This window comes from Mustela nigripes, chromosome 2, assembly GCF_022355385.1.
Source record: "Mustela nigripes isolate SB6536 chromosome 2, MUSNIG.SB6536, whole genome shotgun sequence".
NCBI classification, from domain to species: Eukaryota; Metazoa; Chordata; class Mammalia; order Carnivora; family Mustelidae; genus Mustela; species Mustela nigripes.
In genome coordinates this window covers 88386118-88407123 of record NC_081558.1, presented here as the reverse complement: position 1 = coordinate 88407123, position 21006 = coordinate 88386118, and the positions used below count along the sequence as shown (strand labels likewise).

Here is a 21006-nt window from a genome sequence, read left to right as displayed (position 1 = left end):
GATCTGTGAGCCACTTTTTAGAGATTTGAGGATGCAGGAAGGAGAAACCCATTTTTGTAATACCCCTGTATTTCCTTCACTCATCCACTCATTCACCCATTGGTATTTACTGAGCACCTAATCTTAGTGCTGAAAAATCAGCAATGAACCAGACGAAGAATCTTGTCATCTCAGTATCTTTTCCTGTGCACAGAATCCAATAAGGAGATCATACAATCATATCCGTCTTTCAGATTTCAATATTTCATCCTCACGCTTCTGACCATGAAGGGTTTTCTCTGTAGCGTTTTTCAGGCTGTCTGGCAAAAGGCTCATCCCCTATGTTAACTTACTACCTGGTTTTCCACTTATGCAGATAATAGTGTCACAAAAAACAAAATTAGAAGCCATTTGTCTTGTACCCAAATGTTGCAGTCTATGAGGAATCTTGGTGTGATGTTGAGGGGAATGAAACATCATCATGTAGGAGTTGTGTTTAATCACAACACCGTCTTGCACTATTGCAGGCAGGGGGAGAGGAGGTCATTTTGTGGTGACTCACAGTGAGTGTCATGGCGCCCACACCTCTGATGGTGGCAGATCCACTTAAGCCTTGATCTCAACAAGGAAATGACTCTTTTTATGCCAATGCCAATGGCTCCTTTTTTTATTTTTAAATAAACTAAGTGACAACTTCAACTTCAGGGCCCACCTTGTGTTACTTTGTTTTTTTCCAAAGACTCAAGTGAGAAGGAGTGTCTTCCAGTGAGTTTTAATATGGTTTTCCCAATACCATGGCAGGTAGACTATTCATGCAGAGAACAGGCATCCTGATATCAGAAAGAGCTACAGGCTGAGCAAACAGGGGAATTAAGTAGCACCCAGCATTTTACAGAATGCATTGGGGGTGCATGAGTTATTAAAAAACAGCCAACAAAGACAGAGCTTAAAATGAATCTTGAGAATCTTCAGGTATAAGTATAAGTAACTTTTTAAAGTTATAAAAGGGCCCTAATCTACAAAGAGTAGATCATCCTAGTCCAGAATAGAGTGGAACTGGCAGAAGACTACCAGTAAAGCGTGTACCATATAAGGAGAAGAAAATTCTAGGGCAGACTAGAAGAGTCACTGTAAAAGGGTAAGCCTCGGTTCTTAGAAAAGAAGATGGAAGTTTATTGTGTTTATTCTCTTTCAACCTCTCTCACTGAGTCATCAGAATTTGTTCCGATAGTTTGTGTTCATAAAGTGTTCACATGCCAGAGGATAAAGTTGCTCACACTGAACAAATCCTTGAGATGTTTTTAAAGAGCTCTGAGTTAAGAAACACCTGTGTGTTCTATTACATTAAGATTTTCCTGGCTATTATGGATAAGATTCTACCGCCAACATATGGGCAAACCTACTGAGCAGAACTCCTGATCAGAGGCTGATGAGGCTCCACATTAAGTTCTAGTGGATGTTATTCGTGTCCAGCTTTTCTTAGAACATCTATAATAGTAATTGTACTTTAACACTCTTTGATTAGGGGTTGACCATCAAAATAGAAAGTCAAAACACTATTAGTTAATTAATGCACGGTCATAGGAAAACATACTCATCAAATCAGCCAAGGGCATCCCTGTCATTTATTCCAAAGAGAATTTAAATTAAAATCTGCCTTCAGTTTTGCTCTCATCCTTTCTTCAAGGGTCACATATTTTTAATTTAAATGAAAAGCAAACATTTAATTCTAATTAAAATCAACAGATTGTAAATTCTCTAGGTAATCCCACTTTTACCTTTAAATAGAGTTAGACCACTAGAAAACTACATGACTTAAGTAATCATCAAAGAGCTTTTTATTTTATCAAAGAAGCCACCGTTATAAAACTCACGTGTGCATTTCCTGCAGAAAGATTGTTGAGGATAGGAGTTTACTCAATATGCCATATATAAAACCCCATGTGAGGAGCCCCGTCTTCCATAAGGAGCCATGTTCAAATTCCTGATAATGAGAACTAAAAATTATATCCTATTTCCCTCTTTTGACTTGACTTTCTGGCAGCTCAGGGCCACACTATACACTCAGCCACAGCAACCAGGACACACTTGACTTCCTCACTCTGTCTCTGATCTTCATTTTATATATGTATATATTATTCTGTAAGTTGTACTGCATATTATACACGATTGGAGAACAGATTAAATAAATGTCTCGCAGGTATTAGAGGTAAGCTGTGATCAGCAAAGCATGCTGTTCATATGTGTCAACTGGTAATTCTATTTTCAAATCCTTTTGACAAAGTGTTAGAGAATACATTTTTCAGTAAAGTAGATTTTCGGTCTCTCAAAGGCAAAGACTGACTTTCATTTCTCTCTTCATTATTCTCTGCAAATACCAGGGGCTCAGTCAATGCCACTGAAGGCAACAAGGGCTAACTTGCTTATTGAGCATTTGGTTCATATTTCTTGGAACTTGATGTAACCTGGGAGGCTATTTTTTGATCCTGGCATGGAGGTGCAGTATAAGAAGTAGACGGAGAAGGCTCTGGTTTCTCCAGTGAGCATTTACGGGCTCTTACCGAGGCAGGGGGCGGGGGGCAGCGGGGGGCGGCAGGGGGACTTGTCGGGAGTCAAGGCACATGATGACAAGGTGTCCTAAGGCTCCCTTATCCAGTGCCGGGGTCGTTGTCAAGAACCTGGCCCCATTGAAGTAGCAAGAGACAACCCTGGGCCCCACCAAGGAGCACACCTACTCCCACACCCACCCAGCTCATTTCCATGGCACAGGTGCACAGAAAACACCTCTTTCGTATGGGGTTGAAAACACTATGACTCTGGTATTCTTCCACTTTTTCTAAGATTTGCCCATTATTCTGCATCCACGTCTACCCAAAGTGCTTCTGGCTATTTCCTTGACACACTCAGGTTACACAAGAGTGACGCAGTCGCCTGTGCCCCTCAGAGCCAGAGGGGTTTAAGGAAGGACAGCTGTGACTCCCTGAACTCCACCATCTTCTCGAGAGTCAAAATTAACATTTGTTTGGATTACTTCTTTGCCAAAATCTTCATACTGTACTGTCAGGAGGAACCTGACTTCTTCCTAAGGTCCTGTGATTTGGGAACCCAGCTGTGACAGCTTGTTCCATGGCTGGGAATTGAAAAGTAGGGTTGCCTGCTTTCTTTTTCTAATTTGGCAAGTTGGAAACTATTAGCGTCAAAACTCAACAAATACAGCAATAAACACGCGACTTCCTGCTTAACCTGCGGTACCTGGTGGTGGTTAGTGTTTCCAGCATCAAACAGATGGTAGATATTTCAAAATAATATAGGAACAGCTGTGTTAATTTATTATAGATTTATCCTAAGTGTGCTTAATTGTTTCAAAATAATGTTCATTGCCCAAGCTGGGCAAAGAACAAATTTACTACAATGGAACCCAAAGACATGTAACACATTTGATTTATGGCTCTAGAAGGAAAAAAAATACATGAGCAAGGAAGAGTCAACAAGGGATACTAAGCATACTGAAGTTTGATGTTTCTTACCTAAGTAGTCCTTGAACTTGTGCCCCACCTGGTCTCCACTCCTCAGACTTAGACCTCTATTTTGCAGTTGACAATAGCTAAAGGGCCCTCTTTAGGATGGTTTGCTTGGAAAGCAGGATTTCAATTTTATGTAGGGAAAAAAAATAACAGAATAATCACCTCATAACCAATTGGACACCAACTCATAAAGTGAGGGGCCTCTGAATGGCCATTGAAAGTATCCAGAAAAAGATGTGAAAAGAGAGGAGAGCATTTACTGGATGCCCACTTAGTTCTCAATAGAATGATATTTAGTACCTTAGTACCTAAGCTAATTATTTCTCCATTTTGCAGGTGAAGAAACCAAGGCTTAGAGAGGCAGAGGAACTTGTCTAAGACTACAGAGTAAGAAGAGGAGCCAAGTTGCAAATTCAGATTGTTCAAATCCTAAAATCCACCTCCATGCATTACAGCAATTTACCTATGATGCCTCCTGTTGTTACTGAAATGGAACAAATGGACTTTGGGTGCACATGTGTTAAGCATCAACTTACACACACACACACACACACACACACACACACACACACACACAGCATTTAGAAAAAAATACCTGGAGAAGACTTTTTCAGGGAAAGTGAGATCTGGAAGGCACAGATGTGAGCAAAAGCCCAAGAAGTAGAGGAATGGCTAAGGCAAGAGAACACTTTACTTTGCTCCTGAGAAAGGGATGAAAACAAAAAATGTTGGAGAACTGGAGTAGAGCTGGGGAATGAGACTTCTGGGAGGATAGTGGACTTTGGACTGTACCACGAGATCCCCTTTTACTACTGAAATCTCATTCTCCAGCTTTGAGGAGTGGCCCTGGCGGGGAGCCCTCAGCCTGCTGCCCAGCTGGGGAACCGCACTGGTCCTGGGGCCAGTGATTGGTGGACGAGGGGTCTCAAGTTCAGCCCCTGCCAGTCAACTTGGGACAACTTTGCAGGGTCACCCCAGCCTCTGCCAGTCCCATCTGGTCAGGAAGTCCTTGCTGAGACAGTACCATAGCTCAATTTCTCCCTCTGCCCATTCTGCCTTCCTTCTCTCCCCCAACACGTATGGACCCAGAGAGCCAGCCCCAGTGCTGGAAACTTGCTGCAGGAAAATGATCTCAGAGCCTGCTTCCCGGTGAGTGTATCTGCAACAGGTATACTAAAGAACACTTCTTTAAGAACAGGGATGCCTAAGTGACTAGTTTGAAGTTGCTTAAGTCTTTGTGATAGGACACCTTCATCACTGGCATCCAGATAGCCAGAAAGGTCTAGTGCCCTCACAGACAATTTGGTTAAGTAGGAGTATTGGGGAAAATGGATAAAGAGGCTAGATCTTTCAGTCTAGACCAACATGGTGCAGAATGGGGACAACGGAGATGGAAGAGATATTCCTAACTTGTAAGAATTACAGAACTCCCAGGAAGGGCTGTGAACCATCACGGGATGTGGACTTAGGGTTTGAGCCAAAGTTGCCCAGAGACCTGAGAGGCAGGAACAAACTGGCTGACATGTGGGTTAGTGGTGATGAGGCTGAGCTTTACCTTCATAGACAGGGGCTAATTCCTGAACTGGGGAAGTAGGCGTATCAGGTCCACGTGAGGGAGAGGGCATCCTTTGAGCAGAGCGGACCTGTCCAAGCCTTCAGAAGAGATGGGTCCCTTCTTCACTCAGGGGCACGTGACATTTGCCCCAGTCTTGTGAATCATATGTCAAGCTTCCAGTCTCCCCAGCCAGAGTATAAGGTGTCTTCCTTGCTTTGTGCCTCATGGCACTTAGCACCTCACATAACAGACTCTTAAGAAAAACACAATTAATTGATTGTGGACCTTGAGACAGCTGAGTAAGAAGTCTGACCAGCTCTGTAAAGGCTCTCTCAAACCTTGTATGTAAATTTGAAACCACTGCTCTCTGGACAAGAAGCCCTCATTTGCTGGTCACCAAGCCTTCCTTACAAACAAATTTTTGTTTGTTGTTTTGAAATTGAAATGCAGGCTTCAATCAGCAGTTCCTCCAGAAGTGTTGCTGCCTGACACTGACCTTTTATTAAAGAGAGGGATGGCTCGAAGCATAACTAACACCTCTTCAATGAGATTTAGAAAGCAGAGAAGAGAACATCACTTCATCTATTTCTCCTCTGAAAGGTTATTTCAATCAGTGAGAAAGAATGAGCTTTATTCATAAAGCACTTGGAAATCCTGAAAGATTTTGTATTAAATAGATTTGACAAAGGAGAAGCCTGGGCTGACAGGATGAGATGCCGTCAAAATACAGATCTCAAATACCTACCAACTCAGAAAGGCATGTAATGATGCCTAGGATTTGATAGCGGCAGACCAAGCCTCAAAGCCAGCTTTGGCCTTGGTCTTGCGTGGCCTTTCGGTAGCCACAGATTCTCAAAGTGGGGTAAGTTGCAAGTATTTATGACTACAAAATGAGAGCAAGTAGGTTCCAGAAATGACACCAGGCACGTGAAAATTTCATGGTAATTAAAAGGCAGCTTTAGAGTTCCTGATAGGACTCGGGCTTTTGTGTCACTTGGCTCCCACTGTCACCATCTGACTCTGGTTGTTTGTGGTTAGTGGCATTAGTTTTGGGATTAGCCATACTCTTATTCCAAATGTAGTCTTGCCACTTACTAGCTATGTGACAGCAGGGAAGTTTCTTAACCTCCTGAAATACAACTCTCTATAGAATGGAGTGTCTGGCCATTTCACAGGTATGTGGTGTGAGCTGTATGTGGGAGAGGGTGTCTGTCCTAGCACACTTCCTTTATCACACCTCCCCTGGGCATTGAAAGCAAGCTTCCCTTCACAAAAACATGGCTATGGCTTTGGTCCAATTCAGAACCTGAGCTGACACTATTACAAAACTCCTGCAACTCCATCTTGGAAGCATTTTTAGCAAGTGCTTAATGCTCCACCATCATTTTTCCAAGTAATTGCTGCTGTATGATGAACCATGTATCAGGTTAACAAGAAGGACAATAAAGGTCATGGGCTTCTCATCTTCAGTTTGACCTTCCTTGGTCAAGGTCTTCCTGTGATTGAAAGTGAAGGAAAAATTTCAAGAACTTCTGAGCCAGCTAACTGAGACTGAACCAATTACTATGTTTGACCTCAGTGTTACTATAGAACCTCCTCATGCCTTCTGCAGGCTCTAAATAGTTGCCTTTGGCCTTCATCACAACACTCGACCAGGGCTGTGCTCTGACCTTGCCCAGACCTTTCCAAACAGCTGACATGAGAGCTCAGCGAAGGAATCTGCAGGAAACTCTCCAGGCGCTGCAGCACTCAAAGAAGGCTCTGCAACCACAACAGCTCACACAAGAGCTAGTGCCCTCTGGCCAAGGACAGGCCTCTGTGACGCACATGCGCAAATACACAAACCAGTGTTGAGCATCGAAGCGGCACGAGCCGTGTCAGGCATGCCACACGGTAAGTCGTGAGTGCATCCCACTAAACACACCAGGACACTGGGCAGCTCCGTCAAAACCACATTGCTTCCCTTCTCCTTCAACAGAGACTATGTACTCACTGCCCATGTATTGGAGAGCAATGCCCATCTGGGCCTGATGCCGCACGTGACCACATTGACTCCAGCCGTTCGGCGACTACGCCCACCGACACCAAGGTCAACAGTCCTGGAAAGTGTTCCTCATAATTCCCATAAAGATCACTGGCTAAATGGCTAACCAACCCCCGAACACACACGCACTCATACATCGCTTTGTGTTAATCCATATGAGCGACACCCGTTTGACTCTCAATAAACAATGTTTCTGGGGAAACTGGTCGGAAAGCTCATTTGAACCCTGAGTTCGAAAGTGGCTTCTTCCCTTCCACTCCCAAACTAGAATTTAACACATTCTCTGTACTAGGCTCTCAAGTGTTGACCGAGATGAAAATACGACTTCCTAGATTCCACAAAATATATCAAAAGCAAAGTTAAATAGACCCCACAGTGAAAGACTACATTTTAAGGGAGATAGAGAGAAAGGCAGAGGGAGGGAGGGAGAGAGGGAAAGAGGAGGTAAGGGAAAAGAAAGGAAGATAATAGAAAACCGAAAATCTCAAAGTTTGATAACATACTCTGTGGGGAAACCAGAGAATAGGCACTTCCCTACATTGCTGACTGGAATGCAAAAAGGCATTTGGAAAAATCTATGAGAATTATATATGCATTATGTATATACATAATATACACAAATATATATCCATCTTTCATAACGTTGATTAACATTGTCAATATTTCCTCTTAGCTACTTGAAACAATCCCACCTCTAAAATCTATCTCAAAGATAAATGAAGTAAAACAAAAAAGATGAATGCACTTGGTGCCATTTCTAATAACTAATGCTAGAAAAACCCGGACCTCCATCTAAGGGACAGGGTGAATGAACAACGGTCCGTCCACACAAAGGAGACCATGGAAGCTGTGAAAAGAAATGGAGTCTATAGCTACATCCTGCTATGAAGTAATCTCCAGGATATATTGCTAAGTGAAGCACACAGAAGTGTGTATAATGTGTTACCAATTTCTTAAGAAGTGAGAGATAGGATGCCTTTATTTGAATATATTTTTCAAATGAAAGGATGATGAATAAACTGTTTTTTAAGATTCCTTTTTGGGGAAGAGAGAGGGTAAGGGATCAAGGATAGAAGCTATCTTCCTTAATTATGCCTTTTTATGGATTTGGGTTTGGACCCATGGAACCACTTTACATAATTAATAAACAAAAGTAACAAAACAAAAGCTGTTTCTAAATATTTGAAACAAACATACCTTTATACACCCATAAAGGTGTATACCTTTATACACCCACACAGAGACTAATGATTTAGCTAAATATAGATGGGTTGCATGCGTGCAAGGAAATTACTGAGGTGAAGGAAAGAACCATGCAGAAGAGTTAAAAAGAGAAAAGTACTTGGAACTCACACAGGGCCAGGAATAGTGCCTCTTCACACCTGCCAAATTGTCCCTTGTTATTAAACCTGACAATTCACTGGCCATTACATAGAGTATACAGAAGGGTCGCACCTCAATAATGGGCAGTAATCAGCCATGGTTAAAAGCTGCCACGGTCTTACAAGACAAAGCTCAGAAGTAAGACCCAAGTGTATCAAACTGTTTCCCAGTAACTTGACTGAATCCTAAAACAAAGTTCAAGACTGCTTGCTGGAATACAAAAATAACCAGCGCCAACAAAGGAAAATTCACAATGCCAGACATTTAGTCAAACATGACCTGGAATACCAGGAAATAGAGAGATATTACCTACAATTAGGAGAAAAAAAATCAGTCAATCGAAACCAACTGAAAAATGACACAGACATTAGAATTAGCAGATGAGGACATTAAAATGATTTAACTGTATTCTACTTGTTCAAGTAGCTAGAGGAAAAATTGACAATGTTAATCAATGACATGAAAGATAGATATATATATTTAAAAGATTCAAACCAAACTTCTAGAGAAGAAAACTTCAACATCTCAGGTGAAAAATACACTGATTGGGATTAACAGATCAGACACTGCAGAGGAAAAGACTAAGTAAATTAAAGACAGGCATAGAAACTAAAATGAAACAGAGAGAGGGGGGTAAAAAGGCCTCAAAAAACCCCCAGAGCTTCAGTGAGCTGTGGACAACTTCAAGAAGGCTGATATATGTATCACTGTATTTCAAAGAGGAGACATGTGTCCACATAGGCAAATATTTTGTCTTCCTGTGTCCAGTGCATGAATGGCCAATGTAGAGATGATTCAGAGTTATGGTTACAAAGAGCTGCCATCCTTCTCATCAAGAAAATTTCTTAGGGCCCAGATGTTTTTCAGGGCATTGATCTTCCAACGGGAAAATGCACTCAGAAGCTCCCCAAGAACATTAGGCTTTCTCCATGGGTGCCCATTCTCAGGCTGAGTTTTAGTGAGGTGTCTCCCATCCATAGAACTTTGTCCCACTGGAAAGGACAATAAAGTCCACCCTTCCCCCATGGTTCCCAGGCATTAAGGCCCCTTGGCCACTGCAAGAACCTGAAAAGTCCCTGACAAAGAAACCAGATGTTCATCTACAGAATAGCCTGGGTAGTGAGTCCCTCTAATAGCAGGTTTCGTGGGTCCACAAACCTTCAGGACAACTGCTCATGAGGTATGTGAAACTATCCCCCAAACCTGGCTCTCCTTGTGGCAATTCTAAGGGGAAACAAAGGAATTCAGAACTACTATAAGGGTCTAGCATATAACTTTTCATAGATCTAGATCCATATCCACAACTACCATCCAGTTACAATGGGGGCCTATGATGCTAAGTGATGAGTTCATTTCTATGATATTCTGGAAAAGATAAAACTATAGCAACAGAAAATGAATCAATGAGGAGATGGCTTACATGACAGGACAATGATGGGAGAGACAGGTTACAAAGAGAAAGCACAAGAAATTTTTGGAGGTTCTAAAATCTTCTATAGAAACTGTTCCATAATCTCGACTGTGGTGATGGTTATATGACTATATGCACTTATCAAAATTGATAGAATTATATAGTATATATACTGTATATACAATATACTAAAAAAGTGAATTTTCTTGTTCACATTTGTCAAATTTCATAGAACTGTATACTAAAAAAGGTGAGCTTTATTAAATATAAGTTATACCTTCCTTATTAAAGTAAATAGGACACAAGTAAACGTCTAAAAAACTGAGGCTTTAAAAGCATAAATATATTTTTATATTATATTTGGCTTTTATTAAGATTGATCCTAATTCATACTCTGGTAACAAACTCCCCCCAGGGTGAAATCCTTTGGATTTAGTGCTTCTCAAATTTTAATATATATATGAATCTCCAAAGAACTTACTAAAATGCACATTCTAATTTAGGAGTGGTGAGGGCAGAGATTCCACATTTCTCAGAAGCTTCTAAGTGATGTCAGTGCTGTAGGTCTATGGAGAACACTCTAAGCAGCAAAGCCGAGGACACTACTCACATAACTAATGTTCATTCATGCTGAAAAACACCTTTGTGATATGATACATCGTCTTGGCCTGTGTGTGTTAAAGGACTGGTCCTGTCCACAACAGTGTCACTTACTATCCTCAGAGCTGGAAGCTAAACAACTGGGCCATTCTCTAGCCAGGCCTGGAATCAAATCCAGCTAATGGTTGTAAAGAAAACTTGTCAACAAAAATCCAAAAACCCCTGCCCTGAGGGTACAAGCCTCAGGAGGCCCATGAAGCCACAGTGGCCTATGAAGCCACAAAGACCCATCCATCCAACCAATCATCCATCCATCCTTCCATATATGAATAGAACCTCTCTTCAAATGTGCATGGAAATTACTTAGTCAGAAAGGAAATCAATACTGACTTCTTGAGATTCTGCGGACTATGAGTGGCACCACCTCACAGCTGCTGGGAGCCCAGTGCTGCCTGTGCCTCCAGCAGGGAGTTTCATCTGTGGAGTGGTCTACCAGCAGAAGTAAGAAGTAGCCGTGACAGGAAACTGAGTGCTGGAGGATGATGGTAAAGGGCTGGTTTTATATTCAACAACTTCATAACACTTTCCCAAAGAACTGACGCTTCTTTTTGCATGCTTAAAAAAAAAACCCACGAAAACCACTATATAAATATCTTCACAGCTTCTTCGCCCACAAATGCCCTAAAGGATAAAACATCACTTAGCAGAGTAACACATGCCAATATCTTCAGATACTTCACTTGGGGCTTTTTAAGAGGAAGTAACCACATGTATATTGAGAATCTTACGAGCTAACATTTATTGAGCACTTACTACGTGCTGTGAAGTATCCTAAGTGCAAGTCATGCATTCATAATCTTAACAGGACATCACCTCACAACAACCCCATGTAGCAGGAACCACTATTGGCTCTTCTTTACGGAGGAGAACTCTCAGGAACAAGGAGGCGGTCTAATTTGTCCAAGGATGCACACTAGTAATAATAAGAAGATAACTCAAGCAGCTGCTGTCTCTCTGCCCCATACCTTCCCCCACCTGACCACTATGTTAGGGTCTTCTCTATGCCTGGCACTGCATATGTGAACGCTCACTAAGCCTCAGGATCTCCCATTTGGGAGAACTTGAAGAAACATGGTGTTAAGATCACTATATGTGTTGCTCCCCAATTTCCTTATAGAGCTTCGCTTTCTCACAGTAAGAGATGATGAAGCCACTGGCCTGATAGCCTTATATCATCACACAGTAAGCCTGGAGGGGCACTGATAACTGAGCCGGAAGGTTTGTTCTACCCTAGATCTTACCATCCTTATGTAAAGATGGGGAAGGCTGTGGAAGTGCAGTTTGGGGAGGGAAGTCAGGGGTTCAGTTTTGGACATCCTGAGTCTGAAATGTCTCATGTATGTCCAAAAGGGAGATGTTAAAGAGCAAGTTCAAATTCACATATTACTGCTGAGTGAAATAAGTCAATCAGAGAAAGACAATTATTATATGATCTCCCTGATATGAGGAATTTGGGAGGCATGACAGGGGGTTGTTGGGGGAAGAGAGAGGAAAAAAATGAAACCAGATGGGATTGGGAGGGAGACAAACCATAAAAGACACTTAATCTCACGAAACAAACTGAGGGTTGCTGGGGTTGGGGGTGGTGGTAGGGATAGCACGGCTGGGTGATGGACACTGGGGAGGATATGTGCTATGGTGAGTGCTGTGAATTGTGTAAGACTGATGATTCACAGACCTGTACCCCTGGGGCAAATAATACATTATATGTTAATAAAAATAAAAAATAAAAAAAATTCACATATTATTGAAAAATAAACAGATGACAAGATATGGTGAATGGGACTCAACATGGGAGAATAGTTGGGAGTAGAGATAAAGCAAGGTTTACCATTGGTTGATAATTGTTGGTCTGACTAATGAGTCCATGGGGATTAATTATACTATTCTGAGTACTTTTTGTATGTCTGCAAGTTCCCAAAGTAACTTTTTAAAAATTCAGAAGAAGGGGCACCTGGGTGTTGCTGTCGGTTGAGCATTTGACTCTTGGTTTTGGCTCAGGTCCTGACCTTGGGTGGTGAGACTGAGCCCCAACTGGGCTTGTACTCAGCATGGAGTCTGTTTGGGATTCTCTCTCCTTCTCTCTCTGCTCCTCTCCCCACACCCCACTCTCATTCCCTCTCAAATAAATAAATCTTTTAAAAAATTTCAGAAGGACACAGAATCACATATAGAATAGCATACAAAATGTAAAACCTAGATCTAATCATAAAGGAATATGAGACAAACCCAAATTGAGGGACAGCCGACAAAATAACCCACCTGTACTCTTCAAAAATGTCATGAAAGACAAAAAACTAAGGAACTGTTTCAGAGTAAATGATACCAAAGACACAAAGCAACTATATGAAATGTGTGAAACTGGCTTGTATCCCGGATCACAAAAAAATTTGCTATAAAGGACATTATTTGGTCAATCCGTGAAATTTGAATGTTGATTAGTATATTATATCATATATATCAATTTGAAATATCTTAAGTTTAATCATTTACTGAGGTTATATATGAGAATGCCCCCATTCTTAGGAGTTTCACATGTAAATATTTAGGTGTGAAAAATCATGATGAAAAAAATTTATTCCCAAATGTCACAGTAACAATAACAATTATATTAATGTATAAATGTATGTCTACATTATATAGATAGATATGAAGAGATTATGCAAATGTGGCAAAATGTTACCAACCAGTGAATCTAGGTGAAGCACATGTCAGTATTTATCATGCTATTCATTCAACATTTCTATAGGCTTAATCTATTTCAAAATCAATTTTTTTTGGTTTTTCTTTTGAAGATTTTATTTATTTATTTGAGAGAGAGAAAGTGAGAGAGAGCATGAGAGGGAAGAAGGTCAGAGGGAGAAGCAGACTCTCCATGGAGTTGGGAGCCCGACGTGGGACTTGATCACAGGACTCTGGGATCATGACCAGAGCTGAAGGCAGTCGCTTAGCCAACTGAGCCTCTCAGATGCCTCTCAAAACCAATTTTTAAAAAATTAACATGATTAACCTGATACAGTCAGTATTGCTAAAATATATCCCTTTCATTTCCTTCCTTATATTCTTTTGAATAAAAAGCGATCTTCTTTACTCCTTAATGATAGGTACTGAATACTTGACTTTACCTCAAGAAGGCCTCTTGTATGTATCAGTTTTCTCTGCATTACATCACTTACTCATCACAGCAGGTGCTGCAGGTACTCTCCGGCCGCTGGGGGTACCACTGGTGGAGAACCTTGGCCAAAAAATGTCTTGCTGAGTCACAGTCCCTTACCAGGACAGCCCACATCCAGGGCTTATTGACTTGGGGCTGTAGAGGCCTGGCCTTCTAGCCCCAGTTCAGGGAGGTTCTATGGGGCCATCCCTGCTTCAGAGCTCTCTGTAGGGTCCACTGCGGCCTCCAGTGAGACCGTGTCACAGCCTGATGTGTCCCTGTGCCCAGTCTCCTTCCTTCCCCTCCTTACTACATGTGGCGGCCTCATGAACACTCCCTCACAAATCTCCCGCACAGTAATCCCCACCTCCACGTCTACCTTTCCAGGGACCCAACTGTGACCATTTTGCAGATGAGGAAACAGAACCTTTGAAAATTACTTGCCTAAGGTTAGAAAGCCATTTATTGGTGAAGCCATGACTTGGACTCCAAATCTGTTGGCTTCCAGCCTTCCTTCCCTTCTATTTACCTTTCCAAATTCCACCTCTCTTAAGGACAAAGTCAAGTTCCCACTTCTCCCAGAGGCCTCCCTGACTTCCCCTTTCTGACCTCAAAGCTCTCACCATCTGCTCCATTTAGCACATGGGCATGGTCCCTCTTGGAGGCTCTTCGGAACTGTTATCTCATATTACAAAACCATTGTGTTGTCATTTAACTTTCCACCTTGAAGTTTAGTGCTTTGTCTGCCTTGTAAGTTCCTTGGGATACAGGTCATTCATTACTCTTTATGTCCCAACAGTTGTCCACACGCAGAGCACACAGTACATTACTGGGCAAAGAATGTGAAACAATGGCAAGATCCTCTCTCTTCTGGCTGTGTTCTAAGTCTTAGAACAGGAAGCATAATATCCTCAAAAGATACTCAGCCCTGTGGCTTCAATTTCCTTTTTTGTCTTTTCTGGAATGGTACAGGGCTTTGTGACGTGGGGTATGAGGGGATGGCAGGTTATTCTGCCAAAGAAGCAATACCAACCACGGGGAAAGAACCCAAACTCTATGAGCCAGAAAATAACTGGTCAAATTCAAATTTAGTCAAGCAACAAGGAGGGGGGAAAAAAAAATACCAGGGCTGAAATCGCTAGAACATATCTTTGTCATTTATTTTGCCAGAACTACTTTCATTTTAATTATTTAAAGCATTTCATAATATGCTAGCAAATGGGATGTTATGTACTCTGCAAAATTAATGAAGTCTTAGATCAAAAATCCCACAATACCACATTATTAAATTTTAAGGGCAAAATAGTTAAGTAGCTTTTCTTTGAAGATTATCAACTGGGAGATTAACAAAGCCTTCTCCATAATCTCCTCTGAGCAAGGAAAAGTGGAAGAAAGCAGAGGCAAGAAAGTTTAGTCCGAACCCCTTCTCACTTCCAGCTCCTGGGCGTCACTTGTTACCATAGTAACTCGGTTACTAGGGAGCCACTCAGACAGAAGCAGGCCTTAAAACAATAAGCATGTGAACACATTACCAGCTTTAGGGTTAGAAATAATTTTCAGCACTTTTTCTCCTTTGCTTTCAAACATGAATCCGTATGGTGATATATGGTGTTGCAAGAGCAATATAAACACAAATTGACTGAAACATAATACTTGCCAAACTTCCCTAACTGTGCATGAGCACCACCAACACAGGAAGTCAATTTTAGAAATTTTCTGAGTTGGGACATCTGTAGGAGGGGTCTTCAAACTATAGAGCCCACAGGCCAAATCTCTGGTCTGCCACCTATTTTTTTACATCTTGTGAGCTAAGAATTGTTTTTACATTTTTAAGTGGTTGAAAAAAATCAAAATAATGTTTTGTGATACCTGAAAATTACATAAAATTCAAATTTCAGTCTAAAATGATATTTTTTTGAAGCACAGCCATGCTTATGTAATTATATGTTGTCTAAGGCTTCTTCTTCTCTTTTAATATATTTTATTTACTTATTTATTTATTTGAGAGAGAGAGTGCACACACACAAGCAGGAGTAGGGGCAGAGGGAAAGGGAGAAGCAGACTCCTTGCTGAGGAGGGAGCCAGATCTGAGGCTACCTCAGAGTCCTCGGACTCTGAGATCATGACCTGAGCCTAACGCAGACTGCTAACCCACTGAGCCACTCAAGTGCCCCTAAGGTTGCTTTTGTGTAACAATAGCAGAGTTAAGTAATTGTGACAGAAACCCTACAGCCCACAGAGCCTAAACTATTTACTATCTATCCCCCTGCAGAGAGAATTTGCCAACCACTGATCTAGAGACATGAATTGTACAGGAAAATTTAGACTAGGAGGCTGGGTATTTCTCCTTTGCCAAGAAGTCTGTAACAGGTGCTGTCTTTATTCTTTAGGGCTGCTGTAAAATACCATAGACTGGGTAGCTTTTCAACAACAGAAATGTGTTGCTCACAGCTCTGGAGGCTGGGAAGTCCAAGATCAAAGCACCCACACACTTGCCTTCTGGTGAGGGCCGCCCCTTCCGCTCTTCCTGATTCAAAGCCAACACCTCCTCCCTGTGTCTCCACATAGCAGAAGCGGCTGGAGAACTCTCTGGAACCTGCGCTATAAGGCACTAATCCCATTCACCAGGCCTGATGATTTACACACTTTCCAAATGCAAACTACTAATACCATCTCCTCTGGAGATTAGGATTTCAACATATGAATTTGGGGGAGGGGTGGGTACACACTCAGACAAAGCTTTCTTCTTATATTTTTAAGTTTGAGTTTTCCACACAGCTGCAGCCCTTTCCAACTGATTTTTTTTTTTTTTTTTACACATTCCATTCACCTTCACTTCTAGAAAAGCACAGCTATTATTTTCAAGACCAAGTGGAATAGCGTTACATGATAGGATCACACTCTATGTCAACAGGGCTCACACTCCACTCTCCTAGGTCTCAGGTGACATGCAACTTACTCCCTCATGTGTTTCATCTTGCTCCTAGCCGCTGGGCTGTTGAACACCATTGGTCTCGGGGACACGTCTGCAGCTGTGCTGGTGACGGTCCTTGTATCTGAAAAATCAATGCACAGCACTTACTGACATCATCAGCACTCCAGCAACTTGGAGGCAGCATTCAAGGGCAATCAGAAAACAGAAGTTAATCCACCTTTGCCACTAGGTAATGCTACATTAATTGGAGATGAATTCAATTATGACATGCACATTAAGGAGATTTATGCCTAATGACAAGATTATTTATAGTTTTAATATACACAAGGAATTCTAGGACCAAGCCTCTCTCCAAAAGGATTATTTAAACAGAACACCATTATTTAAAAGATGGGCTTTATATTAGCAAACTTTCAGGGAAACGCCCTGATGGCAAAGCCAGCATTCCTGAGGAGCCCTTGGCAGGCACTTTCAGCAGGTGTGGTATGGGCTCAGATGGCTGAGACAGTTTTTCTAATAGACTTAGTTTTCCCTTTATCTTAATCCCACATCTCAGCATTGCTTTTTTGCAATGGAAAGCAAGATGCTGACTGGGGGCGTTCACCTACAGCCGTGAACTTCAGCAGAATGCAGCAGAAGGTCAAAACTGGGTTCATGAGGTAAAGCATTACTAAGGAGAGCTGCAGTGTTAATGAAATCTGCTGAGAGAGCTCCAGCTTCTACTGATAAACCCCGGAGGCTCTCACAAGGCATGTTGGAACCTTAGGGAAAGAAATAGTCCATCAAGTGAAACCACACGATTTTCCATTAAGAAGCCAATGTGGGCCCCTGAGCAAGGGCTGGGGTCCTCCAGAGTAGGGTTTGTATAATATCTTTCCTGGAGCTGGGGCAGAATCTGCCTGTACATTCCTTATACCCCCCACCAGGTGCCTCATACTCCATCAGGAGAAAAAAAAAACATGGAATGGCCTAATATTCATTTATAAGTTCTATCCACATAGTTGCTATGTCCCAGAAGGGACCCATGTTGGGACATTCCCACTCTTCCGACCCGATTTCTTATAACACGTGACTGATTTAGGGACCAAATGAGGGAGTGACAGCCAGTTCCCATATTACATATTAGCAAAGCTTTCTTCTTATATTTTTTTGAAAAATTAAATGCAAATTCTAATATTCTTCAAATATATCTTTCTTTTGTACACCCCCCTGGAGGGCATGCATCTCACTTTGAACCGCTCACTCTTATGGCTGTCGTTGAGATGAATACTCTCCTATTTAACTCTTTGTCACAATCTCTGATCTTTTCTCAGCTTCTACCCCTAGATGTGAAGGGACTGAATCGACAGGTATGAATTCTATAAAGGGCGCCTTCACACGTAGTTAAATAAACACCCTGCTCTTCCTGGTACATTACCAGTTATGGCCCCACTTTAAGACACAAGTGCCAATGAGTGATTGCTCCCCTTCCGCTCACTCCTGGAGATTACCCCTTCCACACGGAGACTTTCTCAGCCTTCCCCGGCCTCAGATAGAAGCTTTACTTCAGCTTTCCCCTCCCACCAGCTCTGGCCAGGACAGTTGCTTTTCCCCAAGGAAAGCTTTTGTGAGGAGGAGAGGTGGCACAGGGGGGTTCGTTTCATGTTCTTGTTGGTTGCTTTTTATAATCATCTTTCCTAGATCCTGAGAAGTTACTAAAACAATAAACATGCCATGCCAAGTAAAACGCAAGCCCCAAAACCAGTTCTGCCAAGACTGAAAAGAAGGTGCTGCTTTCCCTTCTCTTCCAGAGAGCTGGTGAGTCCCGAAGACTTACTGCAAATAAAGGTCAAAGAAATTTTCAGGAGAGCTGCAATTTATTCTAATGTGGCCACGATGCCCCTCAGTAGGGCTCTCAGCTTTGCTGGGAAGATGTTAAGCCTTGAGCCCAAGCGTAGAAATCAGGGCAAATAACATTTCAAGCACCAGTGCTGGCAAAGCCTGGGGCTCAGAGCAATTCCTTTTTTAGTTTTTCTTATTGGCCAGGCTTTTTCCTCCCCATCCCACCTTTCACCATGAATAGCCGTTGCTTTATGTCAAAGAGAAGGACAACACATTTTGCAATCACAATAAAAATGACTACACTATAATCATAGACTTCAGCTTATTAGCTGAATCCAAGAGTCACTGAATCCGAGTGTGTTCTAGACCCCTGCTTTCAAACTTCAGTGCGATATGAATCACCTAGAGATCTCGTTAAAAACGTAGATTCTGCCTTAGTAGATGTGGGTAGGACCTGGAATTCTGCATTGCAAACAAGCTTCCAACTGATACCAATGTTGTTAGTCCTCGGGCCACTTTTTGACAAGGCTCTAGATGGGCTAGTTACCTAATGTGTGGGGCCCATAGCTGAATGACAGCGCAAGGCTCCCCTTTCAAAAGGCAAGAGAAAAGCTGATTTCTTTCTTCTGTTTCTCTCTGTGGACTTGTTTTTGGTTTTGTTTTTAAAGAAACTAGGACAATGATTTTTTTTTTTTTAAGATTTTATTTACTTATTGGAGAGAGAGACGGCATGAGAAGGGGAAGGGTCAGAGGGAGAAACAGACTCCCTGCCAAGCAGACAGCCCGATGCAGGACTTGATCCCGGGACTCCAGGATCATGACCTGAAGCAAAGGCAGTCACTTAACCAACTGAGCCACCCAGGCGCCCCTGTGGATCTGTTTTTTTATGGGGCATTCAATGTTCTCCCTCAGGAACAGGAACAGATACTCGCAAGGAGGGTGAAGACCTTGCAGAGGCTCAAGGGCCCCACCAGCCCCGGATCCCTCCTATCTGTGCACAGGCCCCCATAAGGAAAGGAGGGTGGTGGGGGCCAGTAGTTAGGGAGTGGGTGATGGAGAACTTTCCCAAGCAGGGGGCTGGTGGCAGCATACAAGTGAGGCTTCAAGCCCCCAGCATAGGTTCCATTGTCCCATTAGACTTCACTCATAAAACCACAAATACGAAGATAAAATTACTAGGGATTTTACTAAACGCCAAGTGCAAGGCCCTCCTCCTGAGTCTGGGACACCACGCAACTGCACTGGTTGCAGGCCTGTGACGCTCCGGTTCCAGAGCTCTGCTTTCTCAGACTTAAAAAGTAGATGAATCCTTAATCCTTGTGATTTTCTAAAATTAGTAGTTTTTTATTTAATTTCAACAGAAGGTTCATGGCCCTGGAAATAGTACATATATGCAAGACACGTAATGCTAGGTGCATGTATGGATTCACAAATGTCCTACAACAACAATAGAACTGGCCAGTCTATTCCACCAGTGGTGAGTTCTGAAGATGTCTGACTCGGGTGCACCTCTGGGAAAAGCCCTGTGGTAGGTATTAAGTGGTTTTGACTTCAGCCTCAAGCCAGAGAAGAGCAGGGGATCAAATGGCAGCCATGTCCTGCTTCCTTCTACCCACTCAGTGCGTGGGCTGTGTGTTCCTTACAAGGGGACTGTGACCCCATTAGAATAAAGGGAGGGTGACTATGGTCATGCCATGGAGAATTCCACTGTGCTCCTGGTTCAGACTACGGGTTCATCTTAAAATGGAGGGTCCAGACATTTTGAAAAGAACGTGGTGACAGGAAATGTAACATGGAAGAGTTTGAATTCTCGCTTCCTTCCTCCATCCCCATCCTTCCCTGGTAGGACCTGTCGCATTAAGGAAACATAGCTGCAAACAGATGCCACTTGGTGGTTCTGGTGAGTTTCCTTTTAAATCAACTATGCTCTTCCCTCATGTCATCGAGCCAGGGGTCTGTCTCCCTCAAATTCTCGTCTCTCTACTCTGAGCCCTGTCACGGGCAGCTCTCTCCTGTGCTCCTTTCCTGGGTCCCATACTTCCACAGCTCACCTCAGCTTTTCATCCTTAGTCCCTGTACCTTCCTGTCTCTGGTGTGGGACTTGTATTTCGGTACTTAGTTCATGGTCTTTTAAAAATTTAATTTCTATCCAAATTCATCTCAATTCATCATTTAAAAAAAAAAAAATAGTGATGGCTAGCCCTTTTTTAGTAGACAAGGGCCAGACCCTGTGCTGAGCAGCTTCCCTGTATCAAGTCATGTGAGGGTCCTGGGAAGTAGGCATATTTTTCAATGAGTGAGTTTGAAGACAGTAAGTAACTTACCCAAGTTCATTACAACTGACACATGACGTAGCTGGAAATGACACATGACAAAGCCTGAAACCAGGCTTTTTAAAAAAATTCCACAGTTCTAGGTGTTGGCGACCCTACTAGAACTTCCCAGAGCACATATCCATTCTATAGCAGCCACTGGACCAGGTGTTAGCTGAGGCGCTGCCTGCCATGGTTTGCTTTCTAACACTCGTAGTCACAGAGATG

The 21006-nt window shown here is 42.4% G+C and overlaps 1 protein-coding gene across 6 annotated transcripts in view; it reads right to left on the bottom strand.

The window, feature by feature from the left end:
• Positions 1 to 21006, bottom strand: part of NEK11 (NIMA related kinase 11) — a 245163-nt gene that overhangs the window by 26547 nt on the left and 197610 nt on the right. For 5 of the 6 annotated variants that reach the window (XM_059390919.1, XM_059390921.1, XM_059390918.1 and 2 more), the window contains one exon: positions 16670 to 16766. The exons of the other annotated variant lie outside the window; for it this stretch is intronic. In XM_059390919.1, coding sequence (XP_059246902.1) covers positions 16670 to 16766 — 97 coding nt within the window. The remainder of the gene's footprint in view (positions 1 to 16669; positions 16767 to 21006) is intronic. 6 annotated transcript variants of the gene reach the window in all.